A 27,665-nucleotide genomic window follows, 5' to 3' on the forward strand; every position below is an offset into this window, starting at 1 on the left:
TTATGAATGTTTCACTATTCTGCATTTCATTACTTACAAATTCCCTCTAAACTCTACACTATGTCTTTAAAATTTATCTCTTTTTGTTACAGGTTTCTCTTGCATAGTGTGGAGGAGAAGAAAGCAGCATAATTAGATACAACACAGCATAAAAGCAAAATGAGTAGTGAAATGCTATAAATCCCTGTCTATACGGATCCTGCCCCTTTTCCCTGTCTGCCACTCCTCTGGCAGTTTTAATGCTACCTTGTCTGYTCTCCTTCCCCAGGTTCTGCACAGGGTGCCCTGCTGCGGATTAGRAGCAGAGCTATGGCAGAGTTCAGGAGATGGAGGCTGCTAGTCCTCACACAGCCCTGGTAAAGGTGACATCAAAACATCAGTCCTGTCACTGGTCATCCACAATGACCAGAAATAACTCCAGGGAATATCAGCCCTCCAGGAAGGCAAGCACTAAGTGCCTTCTGTGGTTTATGCTATGAAATAATAGCAAAGCTTAGCCTAATAGCTAAGGACCACACCAGATTTTGCTTCTTTCGAGTGCTGCTTGCCCCTCATTCGGGCTTCTGTCTTTCTGCTTTGTCCATTAATATCTGCTTTAGATGCATCTCCAACTCCGTAGGATTTACAGCCTGCTTCATAAGCCAAGGGTACATGCTAACTATCTGGAAACATGTCAAGCATTTCTTTAGCTGAAACTCAGGCCCTCTTGGTGATGAACCCCAGCACTGGAGCTCCCTGAGACACCTCTGGGCCATGCAGTGTCTGGTTCTCAGCGAGCCAGCCCTGGCACTGAGAGCACTGTAGCTGGGCCAGCATGGCACTGTGCCCAGAATAGCTAGCCTTGGCACAGGGTTAGTGAAATACGATTATACAGCTTTTTGCACTTGAGCAAGGGAGTTGTTGTCTATGATGTGTGCATACATTGGCTCATTTGGAGTTAATCTGGAACCATCTTCCACATAATGCATTATGTGGGACAAAACTGCCTTWAATTTCCCTGCCTGAAAAAGCAAACTGGTATCATCAAGTTACCACCAGACTGGCAAAAAAGCCCACGAAGCAACTAGCACAAATTCTCTCTCGTCTGGAGATCCTGTTTTCAGGAAGAGTAGAAGATACAAGTTTAGATGCAAAGTTCAGTTCTTCTTGAATCTTTTTTTCCACTGGATCCAGACCCAATAGAAATCTAAAAGCCAGATTCATCTCTGTGCCAGACAAATTCATCTGCATTGAACCATGTCTGCTGATGTCAGCTGTGCATCCGACTGCAACAGCTGCATCCGACTGCAACAGCTGCCCTCCTACAGGCTCATGATCTTCTAGGAACAAGCAAAGACTTGCTCGTGTGCTCTCTAATTCCCTCAAATCTAAAAAAGAGGATTCCTCTAACAGCAAAGATAGACACTGTTACTAGATACGTGCATTGCCCCCACATTGTTGCTGTTGATTCTCTCCTGTCTGAGAGGTGATCCATGGAGCAGTCCAGGCTCAGTAGCTGTTTCTTTTCAAAGACCTTCACGCCCAACTTCCTAAGACAGCTCTGCCAGAGGCTTTCTGTGTGCATGCCAGAGAAGGGAAGGAAGTTAGGATGAAATGCTTTGGGCTCCCAAACCAAATGCACAGACATTGCTCAAGCTCCCTTTTCATCAAACCAAGATTTCACAGCAGCTCTTTGCTTATTGTTAGTGTGCAGCTCCCCCAGCATACTGAAATACCGCAGTGACCTACAACAGTCAAGCTAGCAATTATGGAAGCAGCAGCAAAGGCACAAGGCTGAACTGAACTCAATGCTGTAAGGCTAGCACACTAACTTCTGCTTTTCTATTACAATGTGCGAGTCTGGATTATTTTATTCCAGATTTTTTTTTTAAATTGTCAAATTCTATGGATTAGATCTTGCAACTCTGAAACTGCTGGCATTAATTTTGGGAGCCAGAGTAGGTGAGGCAGCATGTTTAGTGCACCTGGATAACTGAGACAGGCTTGTCACATAGACAAGACTGTCACACACAAAAGCTTTGAGGTGCCAGTTATGCTACAAGCTGTCCCTAGGATGGCTTTTTTTCTTTCTTGGAAAACCTTTATGGCACCCCTATCTACTAAAGCATATCCATATGGATCTGACACTTGTATGTATTATTGAAAGGCCACATTCTGGAAGGAGTTATACATTCACTTTACATTCATTTCATATGTGTCATCTTAAGACAGAAAAAATAGAAAATATTTAACTTGTGTAATTTTAGCATTTAGCTGGTGTACGTGACTTCTGCAAATACAATATGAATTGTACAATAGTATCCTGCCATTCATTTTATAGCCTTAGATGTATTCATAGACACAAAATGGCTAACACCATAATATGTGACAGTTAAAAAGTTCCGTAAGTCTCTGCTCTTTTGCACTTTTTACATAAATATATTGCCACACCGATCAAAAAACCAGACATTACTAAAGCACCTGCTGTCTCTTCGATAACGTTAGAATTTTTCTTGATTTAAATTGTCATTTGTTATTCAGAGTACTTGTCCACATTTTGATTAACCAGATTTTCCTTCAAAACTGTGTTGCAGGAGAAATTAGGAATCGTTAAAAATATACCAGATGTACATTTTTCCTTTCAAATATTTCCTCTCTATGTAACAGTATAGTAGGAACAGGATCACATCCTGAGGTCCTCCCCTTCCCTTATTCAGGCAGAGCCACACTAAAAATGGTAGCAACTTGGTTGAGRAAAAGTACAAATTGCTACAGTTTTGCTGATCTTAAACCAACAGGAAAACTAAGGTAGACGATCTTAATCCCCCTGAGAGCCTTGCAAGTTTTCATTGCTAGTTTTCAAATGAGTAATACTGGCAGAGGCAACAGCACTGCTAGTAATTTGTTGACATACTCCAATTTAAGGAAATGTAAGTTGACATAYTCCAATTTCAAGTCTTTCAGCATTGTAAAATCATACAATATTTAGGTGTTTGACAAAGATTTGTTAGTAAAACGCTTTACTAAGAAGYTTGCAAAATCATCCTGTGAGAATAATCTCAGTAAATCTCAGTAAAACCTTTGCCAAAAGTAATCTCATGGGATCGTGAGGCACCAGTGCCTGAGAACTGAAGAAACGGGGCAAAAGTGCATTGTGCCACCTCTCCAGCTCTCTCCCAGTTTCCTCCGCTTGGAGAATCAATGCAAAAATAAGATGGCTTCACAGCAGCACTGAACACTCTTATCAACCAGCTCCTCAGAAACCTTAATTTACAGAGTAAGTATCTTGCTGTCAACTAGTCTKAAATGAGTGCAGGCATAACTCGGTAACTTTATACCACACAACTAACAAAGAACTTAACAAAGTGGACTTGACCAAAGTGCAAAAGCCAAGAGCCTGCCAGGTTACACACTGTCATGTTTAACAACTGCCAAACACACTTACAATACAGAGATCTCAGGTCTGTTATATCCTTTCAACATTCACAGCGTCTACCAACTGCACCTATGTATCAGAAGCGGCAACTCTGTCCTACACGCAAGGGAGAACATCTGCCATCATCCAGCTATCTGCACATTTTTGAGGTTTAGGAGGGGAAGAGAGGACTGTTTTTGTTTTTACAATGCAGAATGTGGGAAAAAAACATTCTCCTTGTTTTTTAACCAAATTTATTCTGCCCAAAAGCATCAACAGGACTGTCAGCACCCCCARTCCCGCCCTCTTTAGCTTTGTTGTTGATCTGTATAACTGAGTTTTATGAAGGAAGCAGAACATGAGAGTACATTATTTGTTAAAATGGCCATTGAGGAATACTCATGTCCTTCAGGGCTGCGTAAAAAATCTTTGTGTGTGATTACAGTCTGACAGTCCAGCGGACTTTGCTTTAAGATGAATGCACCTGCAAGAATATAGCTGTGAGTGTAAGGACTAGGAGAATCACTTTGTGCAACTCTGTGAGGTGTATAAAAGATCATGTTCTCACTGAGGGTCTGAGATGGGGCATTCTTGAATTACCACAAAAGACCAACTAAAGGAATACCTTGAAAAGAAAGAACCAAATCCAACAACAGCAGACTAAATTATCATTACCTTTTTTTCAGCAAACGTTGTTTTCTAGCCATTCCCAGAAGAGTTTGGAAAAGCCTTCCACATTTCAAAAGAAGCAGCACAGCTCTACAGAAGATACTCACTATGTTCATAAGGGTGAGGAGGTAGTTTTGAACATGCTCTTTGCCGTGGAATCGGACGACGGAGTCATCCACACCTAGCAGCACCTCAATGTTGTAGTCGTCGTCTCCCGCGTGCCTGCGTCGCCTCAGYGTTTCATTCAGCTGCTGCTCAACGCTGCTGTACAGGGAACTCAGGTCTTCAAGGTCCCCGAGAAGAGACTCTACAAGGAAACAGTAAGACATAAACACCCATTCCAAGTTCACTGTAGAAACATCCACCTGCACAACACCCTCACTCATATAACCACTTCCTTGGATAGGATAATCCAGGAACAAGGAGAAAAGAGATTATTCCAATACCTGAAAGAATCACCAGACCCCCAACGAAAAAAAGTAATTAATTATATAGTTCTGTAATACTTCACACAGTTCTTACTTCCAACCAAAAAACTATCTCTAAGCAGTAGTGGAGAAATTAGGCCAAATATTCAACTTCTACTCCAGAATTTTGCCCTCCTTTGTAACATGTTAAAGCACATCACAAAGTGCCACAGCATTTGCTGGGGTTGCTGCACAAAGCTAATTGGTGGCTTCGCCACTCAAAAATAGCGTGATGTCTCCCAGTTCATGCCGAAGAGCTAACAAATTGCTGTGTTGTATGTTTTCCTGCTCATAACCAAGTAGCAGAGCAGCTCTGAACACTGTAAATAACTGGGAAGAAGCGAGTTCTTCAACTTACTATTCTCTGAATTTTTCAGACTTCAGATGAACCATTTTAAATGGGCTTTTTAGATTTATTTAATACATCCTGTATCTGAAATGATCAAAAAGCTGTACCACTGCCTTAGGATAGTAAAGCATAGAAAGTAAATCCATCATTGCGGATTTGGGATAGGAAACTGAGTCACAGCTCTAGACCACCAAGCTCTTCCAAAACCAGAGCCAGCACATCAACATGCTCCTAAGTAATGAGCAGTGCTAGAGAAGCCTGTTTGACACATCTTGTCTAGTTTGACACTAAAAACTATTAGCCAGATAGTGCAGTCCTCACTAGGAATTAGACTATTGGTCAGTCTGGCTCTGTCACAGAGCCAGGAAGTATCTCCCTTCTCCCCACTCTTCCATCCATGAAAAAAAAGATGAACTAACTCTTAAATACTTAAGGATTTTCCCTCCTTGGTAAAAGCCAAGCTTGCAAGGATATGAACTCGCCCATCCCACAATTTCAGGCAAGACTCCCGATAAACTGGATAAAAGTTTTGCCTGTGGAAGGACAGCAGGACAAGGGTCAATACTGCAAGATGTGTGGGACAACCATCCTGAGCAGATTCAACCTCTGGCACAATTAGCTGGGACGTCTCTCCCTGTTAGTTATCTCGGGGGCTCAGCAACACATAAATAAGTGTACCCAGACTCCACATCAAATGGCAAGATTTTCCCCAGTTGCTTTCAGAAGCTTAACCATCACTGTGGATGAGAGACCAGGCCTGCAAACAGCTTTACAATCCAACCACAAGTCCTCTYGCACTCAGGAATGTGAGTGCTGTGATAGCACACAAGTGGGAAATTCATAGACAAGCTCCAGTTCTAAAAATTGCTGCAGCTGGCAGGGGGTTGAGCACAGTGTCCAACAGCAGTGCACCAGCAGTGTCATCGTATCGCTGCGCCTGCTGCATGAATGGCATGGCTTGAGATCACTTCAGAAAGGATCAACTATCTGCTCCGCGTAGCTCCTTTGGTTTGGCTGTCCCTTCCCTTCTTAAATAGGTGGTTTTGTGGTTCATAGGAAGAGTAGAATCCTTTTTTTGTGTGTATGTGAGCAGGCAGCAGAAAGGACTACTTCRCTCCCTGCCTCTTCTGTAACATGTAGCCACTTTCTGCGGAGAGGGTAAAGGGCATGTGCCAATACTTTCCATGCATGCACCCCCGATTTTTTTCCATTATACAGTCCCAAAAAAGCAAGAAAAGATATTCTCACTTCTGGAGGAAAAATAGCGACCAATTCTGTACAAGATTTGCACAGGTAAAACMAACAAACAAACAAACAAGACCACAACACAAATACACACACCATGGAAACTATTTCCAGTGCAGACTCTTTCCCCACCTGAAAAGTAGCTTGCCTACTTCTGCACAAACCCCAAATCGCCTCCAAATTGGGCTCAGTGGCAAAAAAACCCCAACCATTTCACTCACTCCAGCAGGCAGCATATCCCATGAAATGCACCAGGATTACACAGGCTATTTAGTACCAGCTCTCCACATAGTTTCTTCAGTGCTGACTTTTGTCTGCTGGTCCTGGCTCAACAGGACAGGCACTATTTAAATACCCTGCTCCTTAACAGAGCAACATTAACGTGAGAAAACAAGTGCTGACTTTTAAGGCTGATTTGGCCTACCTATTAGCCAGTAATTACTCAGCAAGCCTCACTTTGTGTGCTGTCTTTCCYCACATCTGCTTCAGGAAGCGAGGCCATGGATTCCTCTCCCTAAATGAACACTCTGCAAATTGGCAGGCCCTTTCCAAAAAATCCAGGGTAACAGGAGTGGTCCACATACCTTTTTTTTTTTTGATTGTTTGTTTTCCATAAGCCAGCGCTTTAGTGACTAAATCAAACAATCAGAAATAAACCCAGGACACACTTACTAACAATAGCTCTGTTCACAAATGCCACAATCTACTTTTTCTCTTCATGTCAAATTCTGCTCTCAGATACATCTGCACAAACCTGCTGAATTACAGACAGGTAGACAGAGAGACATCTGCATCGCCAGGAAACCTAAGTTCCCCTATAGGCAGTGCCTGGAAGAACAGACACTGCTGGCTCTCCAGACACAAAACACAGCTAAGGCTCTGGCACTGCTCGAGGTCAGTGGTTCGGAAACCCATGTGCTGTGATTTCCCCTGTGTATCGATGCAGCCTTTGCATTTAGTGGACCGTAAAGAGAGCCAGCATTCAAAGAATGGTTGCTTCTCTGCAGACTAACCTGGGGCTTTGGAAAACCTGCTCATGCATCACTGCGCATCAGCATCGAAGGGAACATCTACATGTATCTAAACCTGGGGGCAGTTTGAGCAATGAGATGAAGGGTTTATAGAAAAGGAAGCCCTTTAAATTGGCTACCTAAGTGCCACCAGGAGTGCCTCTGGACAGCACTTTGCTGCATCCTGAAGCTGCTCTTCTGTCATCAAGTAAAGTTAAGATTTATTTCTCCTTTAGCGCCCTTCTCCAGAGCAGAGACCAGGTAAATTCACACATGGGCATATGCTGAAGAAAACACCACCTCCTGCAGCACAGAGAAATCACAGCAGCTCTTTACTAAAAGGAGTTATTTGAACTAATCATGTGATGAGAAAGGACCTGTGTAGTGAAATCTAGAAAGCTTGCTAGGCAGCTTTGACTGCACTGTCTAACATGGTAAGGTGACATGGATGGCAATATGTTTGTTTGCAGGGTTTGTGCCAGACAGATTAATCCTTCTTAACCTCATTCTGGAGTTAGCTAGTTCATTACCTTTTTAGTTTTTTATTCTGTTTGTACCTGCATTGTTTACATCATGATCTTACCTGTTGGAAAAAAAAAAAATTAGTCTATTCTCTTTTACCGAGTGAAATGGTTATTCAGACATCTGGGCAGGAAGACAGAACATTAAGCTTTGTAAGCATATGTGCAGGTAAATATTTTTTCAAGACTGCATATCACAGAGCGTGGCTACCACGTATTATGTAGAAAAAATGAGGAACACTCATCTTCCTCCAGTGCAGCTGGGGTTCCTCTGCCAGGAAAAGGCAGGAGGAGGGCTGTGCAGATAGAAAGTGAAGTAGTGGAAATGGCATAGAGATACTCTTATCACTCGTGAATGTTTTCTCATATAAAAGAAGATACTCTGGGTCACCAGGTAAGTAACCTCTTTTTCCTAAAGTACAATAAAACTGAAAGACAGAAGGAAAGGCAAAAAGGTAGAAAGACAGAAAGGCAAAAAGAAATTATAGCTCTTTCCCTATCAAATAAAGACCTGATTCTACAGTAATCTCCCTAAATCTAACTTCATGCCTGCTACCATCTATCTAAACTGTGTCTTTAAGGAGAAGCCCAAAAATTTCTTGCATGAAGGATTCCTGCAAAAGTATTTTACACCGTAAACTATGTGATACTTGCACTGCCTAGTGATCAGCAACACTCCTTATACACATATATACACTTGTGTATATATATATTCCTTACATATGCTTCTCACTTAAGGGATAACAAGTTATAGCTGAATGTTGCTTCCTTTCTTCCCACACGTTTCGCTCCGTGAAACCAAGCCGGGTGTGTGACACGCTGACACCTCATTTGTTTCGATCTGTCATTACACCCTTGGAGATCTCATCTCGCTGATGCTGAGTGAGAGAAGACAGGGGGATGCTCTTAAGCAGCAAGAATGGGGTTATCTTCAGAATGAGGTGCCTATAATGAGGTGCCCTGCTTAGTCCCTGACAGCTTTCCCATGTTGAAGAAAAATAGGAATTAAGAGAGTATGCAGACTCTGGGAATTACAGCTGTAAGTATCAGGCAGAGGTTAATGCAGCGTAACTGCAGATCTGCCTGTTGTTARGGCATTAATTCATCCAGACTCACACCATACACTCAAGAGCGAGGTGATGTGTCTCCAGGGCATCAGACACACAGCCAAGGGCTCTGCATGCATCTAAACCTACTGAATCGATTTAACAGCTGCTCCTATGCTTGTGGCCTAGAAATTTATGCATTTTCCTGTGTCTCTTCTGCAGGCACTTCCCTCATCTTGACAGATGTCAGACCTGGTAGATGAGAGGTTCAAATTCACTAGAGCACGAAAAGGAAAACGGTTCAAAACAGTGGCAAAGCAAGGGCTGGCTAATGCTCCAGGTGACCACTATCCAGAGAGAAGCTGGAAGGAGAAAGTTCACCCCCTTTCCATCTTGACACCCTTGCATYTCTAGAATTGGTAACTATCAGATTTACTATGCAATACTACAGTGATCCAAGTTACTCAGACATAGGCTCAGTACCCAATATTAACATTAATGCCTTATGTTAATGCCTTCCTCTTGGGAGGAAGAATTGTGTTGTTCTTCCTGCTAGAAAGAATGAACAGAGAGGAAGAAATTGCTGGGCTTGTACAGAAAATTAAAATTCACACGTCCTTTCTGCTGTGCCCCGCTCTTGGAAATGGCAAAGTGCACGTGAGCCTGGATGCTTGGGCTGATCATCAGCTGTGAGAGCTGCAGCTGCGCCTCCCACGCTGCCGTTTGCCCAGCTGACTGCTGCACACCAGGTATGCGGACCACACATTCAGACTTTCTAGGAGCAAGGCGACGTCACCGAGCCGGCCGTAAGCTAGAGTTTCTTTTTGGCAGCACATTATGACCCACTGACAAATTTAGGGGAAGCAAGCACTCAACTGCCTAACTTAACCTATTCCTGAAAATAAAGCTGGTAGCAGCGAGAAGGGAGGCGCCACAACTTCACTAACTCGTAATGAAAATAGTGGGAAAGCAGTTCGGAACAAATTGAGATCAATGTACATCACTCCCACTCCTTAGGAAGTGATGTGGCCTATATTTTATATATATATATAAACCCACTATATATATATATATATATATATATATATATATATATATATATATATGTCCCCAAGCACAGCTGTGTTCTGTAGTAACTAAAAAATTCCATTATGCTAGTTCAAAGGAAAGAAGTCAGGCCAACTCATAATGTCACTTCTAACATTGCACTAACTGTTTTTTTTTTTTTCTACTTGTTACCATTAGATGAATATGAGTTTCCATGATTGCTTTCCCTCCTAGTTATAGTTTCTTGAAATTCTTTAATTTCTTCTGCTTCMCAAATCTGTGCCACCAGGTATAGCAAAGTATTCTCATTAAGTTGCTCTATGCCCTTTTTCCCCCAGTCTTAGTGCTAAAATCTTTSGTCATAGTCAAATATATTATTCTTCTTTGAACTTGCAAGCATCAGCATCTTAAATAGCAACAACAGAAATTACTGAACACACTGAACATCACAGAAAAAGGACTGAAAGGTGCTCACAGTCAAACACAAGAAGAAAGGTGCGGAGAAAAGGATAACTAGGACAACACAAGTGGCTCTATTACATCCAGAAGAAAATGCTTAGAAACTCTTAGAGGCAACTTTGCCCATTTGGCAAAGCACAAGATGGCAAAAGTAAAATAATTTCATCATGGATACAGTGAAGGTAATTCAAGAAACCCTGTTTTGTTTAGGACACTTTTTTCTTTATAATATTGAAGCCTCCACAGGAATTATGCCTGGAATAAACTGCATGGAAATAATTGGCATGTCAAGATGCTCGCTTTAASTATTTAGTCGGTCTTCTCACTGAATCCTGTGATTCCTGACAGTTAGGAGTTCAATCTGTATGACATCTGCAGACAACATTTCCAGGATGTCGGTCACCTACAGCCTCCAGCTGACTCTAAGGAAAAGCCTTCAGCATCTGACTAATGTCAGATTAAAATGTCAGGTCAAAAAAAGACTGAATAAAGGTAGAAACAAGGCTTGCTAATATAAAGAACAAGTTGAAATAACCCTTCATCTTCACCTTGCTCTAAGACCATTAAAGAAAATACAGAATGAGAGAAAACATTAACTTGGAAGTCTCCTGTGAAGGCCACTCAAATTCAGTCCCCTGAAGTTGACCTGCCTTGAGTAAAGTTAAAACGGGCCACCTAGAACCTGTTCTTKTTTCAAAGTATGTGAGAATGGAGATCCCAGCACCTCTCTGGACCCATCTCCAGGGCTCCACCATTCCCCTGAGGAACAATTTCTTCCTAATATCTACCCTAGTTTGCCTTAAGACTGCTGCCTCTTGTTCTCTTTTTGCACATTTCTGAGGTAAGTTTTCTTTGTAACCTCCACACCTAACACTGTTAGCRAATGCCCAACACCTGACCTGTCTCATGCCTACCTATCCAGGTGTGTAAATATCATTGATAAACACAAATGCCCACAAGAACTTAAAAAAGCTGGTAATGAAAAAGTAATTCTCTAGTCAAGCATATTACATAAAAACTGGGAGGCGYTCAGCTATTCTAGATTTTATCTATGCTGAACGTAAATCAGATTTTTTAAAGTCCTCAGTGGCCTGCTTAAAAAGCAAGCAAGCAAGCAAGCAAACAAAAACACACATAAAACTCCTTGGCTTACATTTAAATACACACCAGAATCTGGTCCAGATTTAAAAGAGTTTGAAGCATTACAGTGGATTTCTAGCAGTTCCACAACACTCTCTGTTGACTGCTTTGGCTGGTTTTCACTGACTAGTTTTCAAGAACAACATAAAAAGCTGACTCCCACTGAAGATCCAGCCCTTCACTTACTGAGCAAGAAACTAGCAGGAGTTGATGGCTCCTCTGATGGCCAGATGCTCCACAAGCTGGCGGCCATGCACTTCTGCTAGGATCTGGGAATACCTGGTAGCGTCTCTGGAGCTTTTGCCCAAAATGAGTAGGAGAAAAGAAACAGTTTAGCTAATAAAAGTCAGTATTAGCACTTAAATAGATCTGCAAAAGCCCTTTTTCTTTTCTTTTTGTCTTCTCTATTAAGACTTATTATGAACTTTGGCTTTTGGAAAGCTAATGAAGGTAAGAAGAGTCACTTAGGTCCAACTGATCCTAAACAGTTAGGACTTCTAATCTATTTCCCTGAAAAGAGAACTGGGTATATGCAACATATTTGTAGCACTGCCTAATTAGGCGAGATCAGAGCTTGCAAAAGAAACCACCCAGGCTGCCATGTGGAAAATATTATGACAGGATTTTCTCATTAGATTCTGAGATGTGCTGAAACTCGAGTGCTTGGCTTTATTAGGCCCATTTAAAAATTTCTATCAAGTTAAGCATTCTCCTCTTACCTTTTCCTGAAGATTTGCATAAAACTGCCTACTGTGCCTGAAGCATCAGAAGACCTTTCTAACAGAAYCACAATGTTCTTTGTCACATGTGCAGTACTTGTCTCTTACTTAAGTATCATTGCCCTAAATCCCTTCTTCCCACATAAAACCCACAAACGGTGAGCTTCAATCTGAGAGTCAGTTCCTTAATACTGTTATTCTCTTTGATGAAATGTGCTTGCAAGGTTCTGGATACTTTTCCACTTAGCTGTTGCCAAAACTTTTGCTTGTTTGTATTTTGGGACTGAGCAGAAAGAAGACTGCTATCTGCAGCATCTGAAAATGAGCACTTTGGACATAAACGTATCTGGGTTTGCTATATATTAAGGTTGCCAGAGTGGAAGGGACACGCTTCCAGAATCTATAGTGCACCCAGCATCCACTCCTGAGGATATTGCACAAGAAACAGATGTTACCTATGGGATTTTGATAGCACTTAAAACACAATCAGCTCTTCTGCAGTATAACAGTGCAATTACACAGAGAACTGCACTTCTCTTTCATGGGACATGGAACCGTCACTTGAGCATTACAAAAGCTTAGAAAAACTAAACGTGACAGAACAAACTACAAGACAATCCTCTTTTTCTCTGAAGATTACCATAACTTTATGGGAAAAAGATAAAAACTGGCATAGGAGAAAAACCAAGCTAACAGAAAATTACCTGGGTTATGTTGCTTGGTTTACAATGCATCAGAATCAGTGGGACTGATTCTCTCTACATTCAGTGAGCTCTGAATCAAACTGCCCAGATAAGTTTTCTATAGTGTCTTAAAATGATTTGCAGTAGGAGCCAGGTATTAGTGTGCTTTTGCTTTTATGAGTATTGTTCAAATTAACCTGAAGTACTGATAACTGCTAGGAATCCTAAAAGCCTCAAAGGTAAGAAGCAATGTGTGAGATTTTGGTGTTTCCTACTTCACAGAACTGTTCTAAGCATCTCTTGGAAAAAGAGTGGCAAAGAGGGAGGTGCTGAAAAGTCTTAGAAAACCCCCACCTTTTTTCTCATAGGAGGTTGTCTTTAGCATGAAAGACAAAAACTTAAAGGCACTGAGATGCACAGTAGAAGACAGTGAGGAAGAAGAACTGCTGTGGGACCAAAGGGCAAAACTTTTCAAATTAAAAAAAAAAAAAAAAAAAAAAAGTCTTCAAGTGCTCTACATGCAACTTTGTTAAGTCACAGGTTTTGCAGTCAGGTAAACCTGAATAACTGCAGAGAAATCAGCAGATTTCACAGAAAAAAACAGCACTGCAGTTGTGTACTGCCCAATTTCTTTTCCTGGCATAACTAGGTCGAGAAAAACAGTTTAAAGGCACACATTGCACGTGTGAAAGCTAGGCTGCAGTCCCAACATAAATATAGTAGCCCTAGATGTTTAACTGTGTGACTCTTCCAGTTTTTTTGGCTGCTTTTCAACTGAAATCACATTAAATTCTGAAGTACAACTCCTGCTGAAGCAAATGACACAAGGAACACTGTCTGGGCTGCATTTATGCTATATGTGTCCGCATATTTTTTCCTGTAGGTTCTTGTGTCAGGGAACTTATCTCCCTAGTGTTGACAAGACTCATCGTGCAGCCCAGACCAGAAGTATTACAGAATACTCTTTCCAATGCTGCTACTGTTCTTTGTAATAGGAATGAACACATATATCCTTCTTGCGTCACTGGAACACTTAATGTAGTTTTAAGGAGCTTAAAGGTTAAACAGGGAATATATTTCATTTTGAGGTCTAAAAATATATTTCTGTTTTAAAATGAATGTGAACTTATTTGCAAGCCAAACCTAACTGACATGAAGGATACTGTAAATGTGTTTACAGAAAGTAACCTTTATCTGCAAGCAGGCAAAGGGGCGGGGCGGAAAGACCAAAAAAAAAGCATCTTGTCACACAGCTTAAGCATGGAAGTCATCTGAAAATACTAAGAACTTAAACACAGGTTTCACTTTACAGGCTCAATAATGCAGTGCTTCAAATGTTAACTGAAAATATTCAGGAGTGAAAACATTACAAGGGAAAATTCAGTATGAATAACATTGTCCAGGAGACCCCAAGAAACCAAAGTCACAGGGAAGCAGAATTAAAGAAATGAACACACATCAAGGGACATTATAGACAAGCCCGGCATGATGCTTTGCACACACTGAGGGAAGCACCGGTGTGGCTGTGAGCATCTAAGGCTGTGCGGCAGGGMAGAGTTTCTTGGCACTTGACACATTTTTCTAAGTCCAACTAGCAGAACTGGAAAATACAAACGCCCAACTACTTCTAAACAAAAGCAACACACCCTCGGGAGAAATCCAAACCAAAAACAATGGCTCTGACCTTAATTAGAAACTTATCATCTAGGTCATGTGATGGACAATGCAGTTGGTATCTGTGAACTAGAGGAGGCACTGGCAGCGGAAAGAGGTACTATGGAATTTCCTAAGGAAAATGAAGCAATACATAATTTAGAGTTTTCAGCAAGATTAACATGTGCTCTTGAACCAATATCTCACTGAGGGCATGACTTTTCTATCTAGTAAAATTATCTTTTTTTTTTTTTCCAGGCTCATCTTTTGAAGACTTTTTTTGACAGCCTTCCTTGAGAATGAAGAATATGASATCAGAGATACAGTGAAGATCTTCGGAGAAATATCCTCTTACTCTCTTTCAGTGTCCATGTTCTTCACCAATGCTCTGTGAGATTTTTCCAGGTATTTACTCATTATTTAGAGGGTGTTAAACTGATGTCAGAGATGGGCTAAGACAGAGGCAACAAATGTGATCCAAGAAGGTCACGGGACCAGTGACTTAGCATCACAGCGGCTGTAATGACACGAGCAAAGAGTATGCAGGAAGGTTTCAGAGGAAAATGTCAAAATAAAGAAGGATGCCTAACCTGCAGCAGGAGTACCTGCATTTGCAAGGTAATACGGACACTGGTCTGACCACATATTCTGAAAAATTAAAATAGTAGTTGATAGGCCCAGGCATAGCTCCACTTCTGCAGTAGCTTGAGCACAGTGTAGGAATCCTGGAAAARAAGAACTCCTGCAACTTCATTTTGGATATCTTTCGCCTTCCTCGGGTGGGTTAATGAATTACTGCTTGGAGCATTCGTTCTGTTTCTAGTTCTGTACAGTGAGATCTCTAAAATGACAGTGGCTGCTAGCGGCTACAGAGAAACAGGGATTAAAGGAAGATATAAACCTCTGGGTTGCAGGATTAATCATCAAATGCAGGAACTCAATGAGCCACAAAGATGATCTTGCTTTGTTATTAGATTTTACTTCCAAGAGAAAAGAAAATATTCCACAGTGCTAACTGCTTCCATAAAATATTTGCTTCTCTGGAACCTTAGCAATTCCAGCYGCACACTTCTGGGAAGGAATGGAAGATTTCCCTGCCCTGTGCTCCTTGCTGGCTCTGCAAAGCCAGCACTGCTCCGACACAACATGGAGGACTCTTCCCTTTCCTACATCACCAGCAAAATTGCTTCTTAGTGCTCATTTCCATGAGGGATTGATGCCAGCAGCACACTTAGGAAGCCACGTAGAACCACCAGAGGCATAATTCTGTATATATTTGAATATGTTTAGGGCTGACTTGGGATAAATTTTTTCCAATGCAAATGGCTACATTTTTACCCTATAATTTTCTTGTCATCACCTCCATACCTGCCATGAGGGGTTTTTGAAATTAGGTTATCCTTACCTGGCAGCAAGCATACACAAAGCAAAGCCAGGACTTAAATGGGATTAAGGAAACTATAATTAAATATGACTGAATTTAGGCCAACTTTTAACTGTTCTTTTTTTTCCCCCATCCTACAACCAGAAACTGGCAACATGAAAAGCCAAAGAACAACTTTAGCCAGTTCCAGAGTTCCCACTACTGGAGAAACTTAMATTTCATGCACTAACTGAAAAGCTAGTTCCCACTGCAGCACTTCTGCATTCAGATGATTCATGCTGAAAGCAATTTAGATCTATCTATGGTCTTGCAACGGTCCAGTTCTTAGAAAGCATATGAGAAACGCTGGAAATGCAAATGTCACTGCAAGATTGTAACACATACAAGCACATTAAGATAAGCAGCTAGAAAGGATATGTGGGTGAAGCGTATCAACAAGCACCACGCTACTGTAACTAGCTACTTAAAAAAAAAGAATAACGGAATCTATCTGCAGCCTTTAATGTTCAGAGCCAGCAGGAGTCTGGTTAATGTAAAGCAAGCAGGAGGCATATGTACAAGGCATGCCAACTCTGAAGACGGGAGCTGTTTTTAGCAAAGAMTGAAACCCACGGCATGTGCCAGATCTACCCCAAAGAATGCCTATGAGCTCATTTCTCAAAAGGCCTTCCTTCCATAGCCCTGACGTGATATAAACTGGTTTGGTATTTACACAYGCTGGAAGCTCCTTCAATACATTTTACAGCTTTAAGTAAAAACAGCTGTCACCACTCCGAATCTCCTCTAAGAAACACCACAAAGATTCCTATAAAGTATTTCACATGGATGGGCAAAAGATGCCACAGGTGCATGAGGTTTACAGTTATTAGGCATCTCAGACTAGCTCGTGCAAGGGAACAACAGCCAGAAGGATGGGGGGTAACTCACAGAATCTAACTAGACTCTTCTTTTTTTCACTCTCCACGTGCAATACAGCAGCAAAGAGAAGTAACAGAGAATAAAAATAGASCATTTACTTTCCGTGCAGCCCCATGGCTCAAAAAATACATCAGTTTCTTGCCTTGCCACTACTAACGATAGATCACAGCCTTGCATCAGCTTAACACAGACCTCAGGACTTGTCAGGCTCTGCCCAGACTTGTCTGCTCTTGACCTTATTTTAGTTTGGCTTTAGTTATAACAGCACATTGCCCACGTCCAGATCACTACTGTCTGGCTAGTCTAGCTGTAACAGCAAAGTTATCCCATACTCAGATGATTAATACAGAATTGGTTGAGTTTTAGCTTCCCTTTCTGCAGTTGTATGGTAATTTCTCTAAAGAATTRTACCACATATGGCGAAAAAACCAACAAAATTTACCACAGTATAACTATATTTGTAAGAAAGAAGTATTAGAAACTGACCTTTTGACAATCTATATGCATAAAACCAACTGGACCAAGGAGAACAAGGAAGATGCTTCACAGAGCAGAAGCCTCACAACGAGAAAGTGCAGACACTGACAACCCACCACAAGCTCTTGCTTTTAGTAAGAGMCAGCATGACAGTACGGAAAGGGAGACACAGTTACAAAGCTCATGTATTTCTTGTGCATATATTCAGTACAGCTGCATTTAAAAGATAATCAAGTAACTGGAATTTGGGCTGTATGTGTTAGAATTATTGTAACAGTACTTGGATTAACTGCTGTATTTTGATCAGGCTGTTGAAAGTTATATGGAATAACAGTAATTTTTAATTGTTTTGGATGCACACAGCAGGTGGGTGCCCATAATGAAAGCATCTGGAGGGCCTGACCTGGTACACAAGTTCAGAAAGATTTGTCTCCACAGCTACAGAAGAGACTGCTGACAGAGAAAGGCTCTTCCACATTCATAAAGTRAAAACAGGATCCTCACAGACACCTTCCAAGAACAGCAACAAATGAGTTCAATAACTCAACAACAAACTACTACTGCTCTGACAAGGTAAGCTCTGACTAAAGAAGAGATTTAATCATCAACAAACCCCATGGAAGACCTCCCTAGGAAAGGAAGCAGTGGGTTCATTTTGGTTTCTTTCATCAGAGAATCCATACGTGCATCTCCTAGCTACACTTAACGTCCAAAGTATGCCTGTGGATGGACAGCCAGTGCACCCTGGACTACAACAGGGCAGGATGTTAATATTAATAGGGATAGGAACTTACACAAATAACTTGCATTGGTGACCCTACAGCAACAGGCAAAAGCGAAGGTGGCAAAAAAAAGTCACAGATGAGAAACAATCTTTCACCAGCCTGAAGCTTTTTACTACCAATTGGGATTCCGCTATTATGTTACACGTTGCATATTAGATAAGCTCTTAGAAGCAGAAGCATTCCTAAGGTTCTTTACACAAATAAGCTGTTTAATTAGATATTAGTGTATCAGCAAGGACAATAACTGCATATAAAAAACATGTTTCCATGTACACACACACACACAATCCAAACTCTTCCAACATAAGGACCRCACATTTACACTAAAAACAGTCCTGAGTCAAGCCCTTTAATCCCCACAGTAATAGAAAGTGAAAAATAACAACCAAAAAATTATATTTTCCACTCTCATCAGAGGCATCAATGTCTAAAAGGACCGAAAAGGCATGTTTCGAAGTTGTGGCCCACTGCTGAAAGTGTGTACCTTGATACCTGGTCTGCTGGAACTAAACACATGCTAGAATACGTGCGTACTAAGGAACGTGGCAGGTACGAGTTCCTTCATCGTTAAAACGTAAAAGTCTTCCTGGAGTAGGGATTCTTCCTGATTTTTCCAAATGTGTCACTTTCTCTCATTAATGTAGCTCTTCTATTTTCTATTTTGCTGAACACTTAACATCTACTTTGGTTCTTCGTTTCACTATCCCACTTGGATGAGGCAAGCGAAGTGTTTATACACAGTTGCTTGGTTTTGAATGCTGTGAAAGGAATTTCTTTCTAAACATGTGGAACCTGTTATTGCAACAGTAAATGTGTAACAGGAACAGGGCATGGCCTGGGATCATCTATACTCCTAACCACAATCATTACCTTAACTGCGAAGATCTCTGTCTACTGTCAACAACAATTACACTCTAATCACCTTTTTATCTGCCTTAAGCCTCTCCAAGTCTGCAAAGCCTCCTTACTGTGCAGACAGGACAGCAAGGCATCACGACAGAAMGCAGCTCCATTTGATATGCAAGTATTTGGAAGAGGGAGAAGCAGAGAAGCAGCAAACAGCTGGACAAAGGGGTCTCCTCAGCTCTTGTTCAGAAAAGGCAGGGACCTTGGTAGTTACCTCGAAGCACTTCGATATGCTACCATCATGAAACCTAATGGTGCATCTAAAAATAAAAGTCTTGGCATGTGACCAGCTCCACGAATGTCAAAAAATCACTACAGTGAGGGCCTGACCCATGCAAGAGGAAACCTCTCTCAGCAGCTCAGGAAAAAAGTCTTTGCCCTTTTCCAGGACAGCTTCTGTATTCTCCTGCCTATGGAAAAGCAAAAGGAATAGTTCCCTCCCTGAAATACTGGAGTGAACAGCCCCATGGCTATGCACGGCTAACACCGGCTGAGCCAAAGCCACTATCCAGCTGGAGAAGAGAGCTGTGAAAAGCTGGAGATGAGGCAGCTAAGCTTTTCCATTAATGTAATTACCAACAGTGAAAACACATCATAAAAACCYAAGGAAAAAATGTGCAGTTGTGAAAAGGTGGGGCACAGCAACCTGTCGCACTAAAAATGCTCAAGTACAAGAACCTTTCCCATGGTAACAGAATGAAAAACCCAAAAAGGTATTTTTCCCCCCGCTTTTTTTCTGTAAAAGGAGACAGATAGACATTTACACCTTTTTCACCAACTTGGACTGCTGTCAGAGTAATTATCGATGCAGTTTGCACTCCATGACCCTTCCAACGTCCAAGCAGAACACTGGAACCCCAAACTGTCAAGAATGACCACTAAATGCAAGGAGTGCAGTACTCTCTGTGGCCTTAAGGACCTTCCTCTGACACCTAGCTAACTATACAGGTTAAGACATGAAATTTGAATGATAAAGATATCGGCCAGAGCAGACCTTTGGTATGATGCAAAAAAWCTCCTACTGAAGTAAAAAGGACAAATCTGAAGTGAAGAAGGGAAAGAGATGCAGCTCCCTGTCAAAATATGCTGAAGCCACAAGGCTTGCACATGAAGAAAGGGAAGATTTCTGAACTTACCGCAACTGAAATATTTTCTTAGCTCTCAAATATTCTTGTCTGTCCGTAGAAGCTGTAGTTATAGCCGGGCCTGTTACCCCTCTTAACTCATGGAACATCTTTATAGGCACACAGGAAAATCTATTTTTCAGGGTCTGTGTCCCATTCCTCAAGTCGCTAAAACRGAGTACAGGGCTGGGATTTTTTGCTCAGAATACATGTAGGTATCAGCCCAGTTGACTATATCCAGATACTGCCCCAGTTACACTGACATGACATTTCTCTTTCCTCTATTATATGTATAATGCCGAGAAAATACGCACCTCTGTATKATTCAGTGATATTTAATGTTGACTTTTTAACAAATCAGTACATTATTCCATATTAAAAATATGCTCTCACAGGTAAAATATGCTAAATGTATAAGGACAGCCTATGATAGCTTTCTAGCAGAGCAGCTGTAGGAACAATTATATCCCACTCAAATTGGGAAAAAAAAATAATGTGTTTCACCAATACCTTCACTTTCATTACACTTTAGATTTATTTACATAATCTAAAGACTTCCTTTTTGTGTTAGTGCGAGTTTTAATGAAAAGGGTTCAGCGAAATTTCTATGGGAAGTGTCTCTCAAATCTTTATGATTAAGGAAAATAAAAGAAACATTCAGCTGAGCTGGAAAAAGTAAACAGAGAAAATACTTAACCTTAAATGCTGAAAAAAACAACGTTCTCATAAATTATGCTGATATGGATAACAACAGCAAACAGCATCACCAACCTTGTCTAAAACATTCTTGAGCTGAAGCTTTTGAGATGGAATTTGACTRCTGATCAGCATCACACTAGTACACGAACATTTCATTGTAAACGTTTCAAAAATGTTTTCAGATGCTTCTCTAAAGTCACAGTGAATGCAAAGCAGCTCTTCTAAGAGCAATACCCACAGAGTACTCGACTGAGGAGCTCTCCTCTATGACAGGATCACATTGCGGGACATCACAGCCAKAGACAGAAACTGTTGATTGCACTAGAAAGTCCTTAATTCATCAAAAAGGCAGATAAAGAAAAGCCATAATATCCAYGTGGGGTAAGCTACAAAACAGTGACACAGAAAGTGCATTAAAGGGTTGTATTAAAGCTCTGTCAGGTCCTATCTCTGTCGCTTCCTCCTTGCCTTTCAGTTAATTCTGTGAATCATTTTCAGACGGTGCTTGATGTGTAGTAACTTTGCTGGGAAACTCCAGGTCACAGATGTGCACTTCCCAAACTTGGCCTCCCAAAGAGAGGTGTCCCTGCTTTGCCGATCACACCCCACCCCAGGGGGCATTTTTTTCCAGAGGAGGTTTCWGGGATGGGCACTCACTTCACGTGCTTTCCTCACAAGGCCATCAGTGCAGCCTACAGCCAAGGAGCAAGGGGCAGACTCAGCTGTTAGGTGGCTTATGCAGAGATAAACATTTAAAGGAGACACAAGAAAGGAATTCACAGTATTCAGTCACATAAAAGGAATAACTGAGGGTAAAACTAGAAAAAAATGTGGAAGATATTTATGAAGGCCATACTACCAAAACAAGGAGAACTTCAAACACCCTTCAGTGATGCCATGAGTCACAGATAACTTGTGCGTTCAACAACGGGTCATTTCCTTCCAGCTTACTACTGAGTTACTTGTTAACGTAGCTGAAAGCATAATTGTCCTCAATTGCTCAGTTGTCACTAAGTGGATTCCAAACTTCTGACATTACAAAGCTCAACAGCTGCTTTTTTGAAGATCTGGCCTCTCCTTGAGCCCATGCACCTGCAGAGATAGGGACCCAGGTCCAAGACAGGGCTCCTCCACTGCTAGCAGCCGACTGCCAGCCAGCATCGGGAGCCAGGATTTAGATAAAGGTCTGCACGCATGACAGGCTGCTGAAGGATGCAAAGCTGTTTGCTCTGAGCAACTACACCAACAGATGGCAACTGAGAACTTTTTTGGCAAAGTTTCCAGATGTCAGTTCCTCAGATGTCTAATTGGGAGCGTGGCAATTTCTATTTCAMAGTCGCCAGCAAACTCTGGTTTGGGCAGGCATTTACGATGGTGGATCTAATCCAAATTGAAATCCAAATCTGAACACAAAGACTGTTGCTCAGTTTGAAGCAAGCTGACATGCAAAGGTTATCCAAGATCCTCAACTTCCCAACCTAGAAGGCTCCTATTCTCTAGTAAATACTGCACCTTGTTACTGCACTAAAGAATGAAACCATATATACACGAAGCTATCCTTCTTAAAAAGCAGCAATTATTACCTAATCCATATATACACTTTCTATAGGTAGATAATGTTATATCATAATATTTTATACTCAAGTATGCAAAATTGACGTTTAGAGGATCATTTCATTTGCTTTTTAACTCTATCTCWAAACGAAATACTCCATTTTTGATCCCACTCGAACACAATGACTGTCTGAAATAATTTACATGGAATTAGTTTTCACTGGCAACTCCAAGCTTGAGTTTGAAAAAAAATCTGTGAGATAGCGCAACTATAAATATGTTCCAGATAACCTGGCATAGTTGAGACTTTGTTACATTAAGTATCACACACACAAATACATATACATAAACATTACTGCCCATTTTGTCAGATGAAAACATGCTCAGTTACAGCGTCTCCTCCCAGCCATACATTTTTTTTGTAGCAGAGAAACTTGGAAGTTCAAAGGGCTAAAAGGGGGAGGGAGCTGCCCTCAAATAACAGCCAGCTCCCACATCTCACATTTCATTATTTTCCTTCCTACTCACAGCTCTAGCTATGATTGCATATATATTAATCAGATTGTGATATACTCATAAAAAACACAACATCATGCACACGSTGATTTAACATTTTCAATGAAAAAACAGCAAATATGCAGCTTACACATTTCCATTTTGGCCATCATGCCAGAAAACTGGGTTACAAACAGAAGAGTTGAATAAATGAATCCCACATTAGCTTCTCTGCTTCCTTTCAGGGAGGAGAAACRTCTTATGCAAGGCTCATAACACTGTGGCCTCAAGCACTCCAAGATGAGCTGCTTCATTATGGATTCACCATCCTCTGATACTTTTCTTTCTTTCATGCAGACTCTTATACAAAGAAGCACTTTTCCTTTTCTTTCCAACTCACTAAATTCCGATTAGTGAGCCAGCCCCGAGTGTACCTTGCACAGATGTGTTATGAATATAACTCACAGTGTTTCCACACCGGATATTTTGATCATTCCCTCCTCCTTCTCCCAATCCCAATCCTGTCCAAAACAGCACACAGTCATAAATTCTCCTATTCTGACCTCCATCTCCTTCTGGCCTGAAGGATGGTGCCTTCTACATTTACTTCAAAAAGCAGTTTCTCAGCACAGTGTTTTCTTCAGAGAGGTTCATTTCTAATGTGTGTGCTTTCTGACAAAGGCAGGGAAGTCTGTTGAAAACACATTACATATGAGAACACTACACACTGTTACCTTCTTTAGGCCCAGAGTTGATTTGCTTCTTGGTACTTGTGCTTTGATTTAAATATTGCTCAGATAACACCGTACATCACTTTGCTATTATGTTCAAACTGATACTGAATATCTAAAATGCCTTTTATTTGTGGAATAACTTTTCAAAAAGCCTTTCTTACCCTGAATGCCTCTTAAATAGCACATGCTGTCTGCGAAGCTGTTGCTTGAAGCTGAGGAATTTCCCTATTAGAGGAGGGTTGCCAACTTTCCCTATTTGGCTAGGAGGGTCCCATTCTTGCGCCTTTCTCCATTTCCTGTACAGTGTGCTTTAATGAGCCCTCCAGTCTGGGGGAAAGCTAGCAGAGGCRGTGAAAAATAATAATAATAAAAAAGAAAAACCTGAAATGAGAGAAGATTTAGGAGGAATTTTCCATGGAATATACAATGACTCTAACTATAAATATTATACGGACAGAACTGCACAGAAGGCARAATAAATGTTATCGGCAAACACCCCTATTGGGCACAATGCAGAGGGATGGCCCAAGATGGTTTGAGGTATTTTGAGAGCTTTCACTTGATCAGCCAGGAAACAATCCAATTCTGAATAAGGATGGTCTAAATAATATCAAGTTAAAAATCCTGAGGATTATCTCTGTTTTTTGGAAACTAGCAGCCCAGATTAGACAAAATCTTAGTCAAAAAAAACATACCACTGACTTATTAGTCTGCCTTTCATTATGGTAGCATAGACAGTCGAAGATTTAGAAAGTACCTCTCAGGTTAATGTCAATCAATAACTTCTAACTGCTTTTGACCAAAAGGACAAAGAAGAAAAGGCTCAGTTGAGTCTTCTTTGTGTTAAAGGAGCAGAGAAATGCTGTACAAATAGGAGCTATCAACTTGGTGTGCAAGGTAGGGCACCCTCAGAGCACCATGCTGTCTGCAAGGCTGCAACACGATACCCAGAACAAACACAGAGGGAGAAAGACAACKCAGTCCAAAGGAAATACTTCGTCCCTGTGACAGATCCCCTAGCACCGAGCTGACTGTATGCCCTGGTCAGACAGAGAAAACAGAGGTGAGAACCACTGCAAAGGTGAGAATCTTACTAATGCCCTTTATCACTTGTAAAAAATATCTGCACTGACATTTCCATGCTGGCTGTCATGCTGTCTAGCAGTGTCCTGACTGAGATGAAAGACTGGAAGGCAAAGCAGAGCTTTGTCTCTCCTAGTATGTGTGGTAATGCTCTCAATCCAACATTTCAGAAGGGTTTAGAGACAAAGAAGAGAGGAAGAAAAAAAAAAGCCTTTTAATTTGAACACAGGCTTATTCTTTTATGGGAATTCTTCTGGGAAGGCAACCCAATTTTTAAGCTTAATTAAATTCTAAATACTACTGATGAATGGCAACACTTGTCAATTTCCAGTCTGTTGCATGYCGACATAGATGGGAACCATGGTGTCTCAAACCACATAAAATAAAGGTGGCCTATATTTAGAATGACAAGTATTGCTAGATCTAAAAGTGAACTGAAATTCTAAGTTAGAAGAAATTGTTTTTTTCTATTCTGGTCTCTATTTAAAAAAATGGTGAAATTTGATCTTGAAAAATACCTACCTCGAAGACATAAGGCAGGCAGGAAGGTCCATACACTACTTGCACTTGCTGTTTTGAAGGTTTCACATAATTTCAGCACTGCTATTCAGACATGCAGCCTGAATTCCAATGCAGGCACAAAGCCTAGCCCATTCTGGCTCTAGATTCAGCTTTGACAGTGTGGTCACACTTGGGGCCAGATCCCCAGAGGTAGAGGACAGCACGAGCAATGCAAGAGCAACCACCAACAGCTAGAATATACGCTCTTTAAGGTGATGAAACAACAGARGCAGGATCGTACAAGTGGAACAAAAGCACTACTTGTTAAAAAAAATGTATCTAAGTGTTGCATTTCAACTCATAGATTATAAACTGGCCCAGAATTTCATCCATTTTTAAAAATTCCACTGGCATAAATACAAAGGAAAAGCTCCAACTATAAACGATCACCAAATGCTGTTGAATTCTGGTTCTTGCTTTTTTCCACAAGTGAACTGTAAGTTAGCATTCCAAGACCAACAAACGTTTCCAAACCAAGCTATTTCCAAACAGTGTATGTACCATGATATCGTCCAAGATAATGRCAAAAATATGTATAAAGCTGTTTTCTGCGTAAAAAGAGAAAGGAGGTGCACCAACAAAACACGCTAGTCTGCAAAAGTGAGGTCTTGGTTTAAACAAACAAGACAACAAAAATAATCAATTAAAAATAAGCAAAAAGATGACTCTATTTCTGAACTGGAAAACAAACAATATTAAAAGCATCTTTAGCTATGCCAGGTGAAATGCCATGTCACCGTGAGCTGGGAAAGTCAGTGCAAACTGGAGGACAGAGCATCAGCTTGGGACTCGGGAAATTCTGGGTTGGGCTCGAGCTCTATGGCCGACTGYGGGCCTTGCTTCCTAACCAGCTGGAGTAATAACTTGCAGTGGCTTTGGAAATCCCACCCAAGGACTAAACACTGTCATCATTCCACAGAAYGGACAAGAGAGGATTACGTCCTGAGTAACCAAGAGGCTTTACTAAGGCTCCTGTTGTCCAACACCACTCTTCAAAGGAAAAATGGAAAAGAGAGTTTCCTTTCAAAAGGAAAGGAAAAAGAGACTGAGTAGGGAACAGGGAAGACTTGCTAAGAGGAAAATGACTGAAGTCTTCATCTCCTAGAGGCAACTCCCTGTGCAGTAAAGAAACTGGCTTTCCTCACCGCAGCCCTGCTTTTCCGTTGCTCAGAAGGCCAGCTCTTGCCTCTGCGGCCCCGATACTGGCACTGGGATATTATCTTTTCTATGTGAAGCATTTTAAAATGAGTCAGGGAACTGGGCGCTTACCTCACACAGAAAACAAAAAGGAAAGCATAATGTACCATAACATCAAAGACAACCACTGGTCTCTTGGCACATAGTTTTCCTTCCCCTCATGCAAAAGTCACTTGACAAAACCTCACTTCTTCCTCTCTGTCACTCCACCTGGACACAGCAAGCACATGACTCGTTTGATTCCCTGCCCCTCCATCCTTACTGCTGACATGATGATGATACACTAGCAATATCAACAGTGACTGGGSTGGGACAGCACATTTGTTACATGTGGAGACCACAAATCAGATCCAAAGGTTCCTGCTATTTATGCTGGATGAATGAAACCTTACAGTCTTCTCATTTACTGTATAAATACATTTATGAACAGTGTGTTTGAACAAGCACATGATGTGTGTTTGGACATGCACATGTTCTCTCACTTTGGAATGCCCTATAGTGTACAGGGAATCATAAGAGTTTCCTAAAGGGAACCTTAAGAATTGGAGACAAGTAGAGCATGAGAGACGCAGACAGCCGGGACACGCTACCAGCTACTGGAGTGTCACAAAACTCTAGGATGCCCATAAGGTATGGGGATAAAAGAGAACTAGGAATGCTCCACCAGTGATGTGCTGCCAACATGCCATGACGGTTCCCAGCGTTTCTTATGGTAAGCCAGATTGAGATATATTTTTATCAAATAATTTACAGTCCTCATATTTAAATATTTAGAAAAAATAGATTCCGGTGTCACATAAATGTCTTGTCAAAGTCTTTCCAAACGGTTCAGCTTTTTCACGCTTTTTCCAGAGTCAGCGCAGCCAGTTGTTCAAACTGTGATATGGAAGAGCAGTAAAAAGCAGACAGAATGGGGAAAAAATTGCATGCTAAGTGACAGGGCACGTGAGCAAGAAACAAAAAATACACAAGAATTTAAAGGATCTGTAAAAAACACTGGCATCATAAAAGGTGTTGGATCATACCATGGTGAACACAAAGCTCAGTAGAAGTCATCTCTGTGTTCAACTAGATATAGATTTATATTTGAAATGCTGATCTATGAACCCTCAATACAAACCTAATTTGGAAAGTAATTGCTTATTGATCTTCCCTATGGGAGAAAAAAAATCCCAAACGACCATCATTTGTGCATTCAAGAAATTTGGGGTTAACCTTCAAGCAATGGATTCTTCTACAAAGTGTGCAAATCAATAGGTTATTTCTCTTAGCACAGTTAGCAAAGGAAGGAAATAACAGAATAAGGAAAAAGCTAAAATCAATCGGCAGAGATTTGAAACTTCATC

The 27,665-nt window shown here is 41.1% G+C and overlaps 1 protein-coding gene across 1 annotated transcript in view; it reads right to left on the bottom strand.

Moving 5' to 3' along the window:
- The window catches only part of ADAMTS3 (ADAM metallopeptidase with thrombospondin type 1 motif 3), a 105,495-nt gene that overhangs the window by 29,534 nt on the left and 48,296 nt on the right, over window positions 1–27,665 (bottom strand). Inside the window, exon 5 of the mRNA XM_026042548.1 lies at window positions 4,171–4,370. Within this exon, the coding sequence (XP_025898333.1) occupies window positions 4,171–4,370 (200 nt within the window). The remainder of the gene's footprint in view (window positions 1–4,170; window positions 4,371–27,665) is intronic.

The sequence above is a fragment of the Nothoprocta perdicaria genome, unplaced genomic scaffold (assembly GCF_003342845.1).
Source record: "Nothoprocta perdicaria isolate Ctin4 unplaced genomic scaffold, notPer1 scaffold_307, whole genome shotgun sequence".
NCBI lineage: Eukaryota > Metazoa > Chordata > Aves > Tinamiformes > Tinamidae > Nothoprocta > Nothoprocta perdicaria.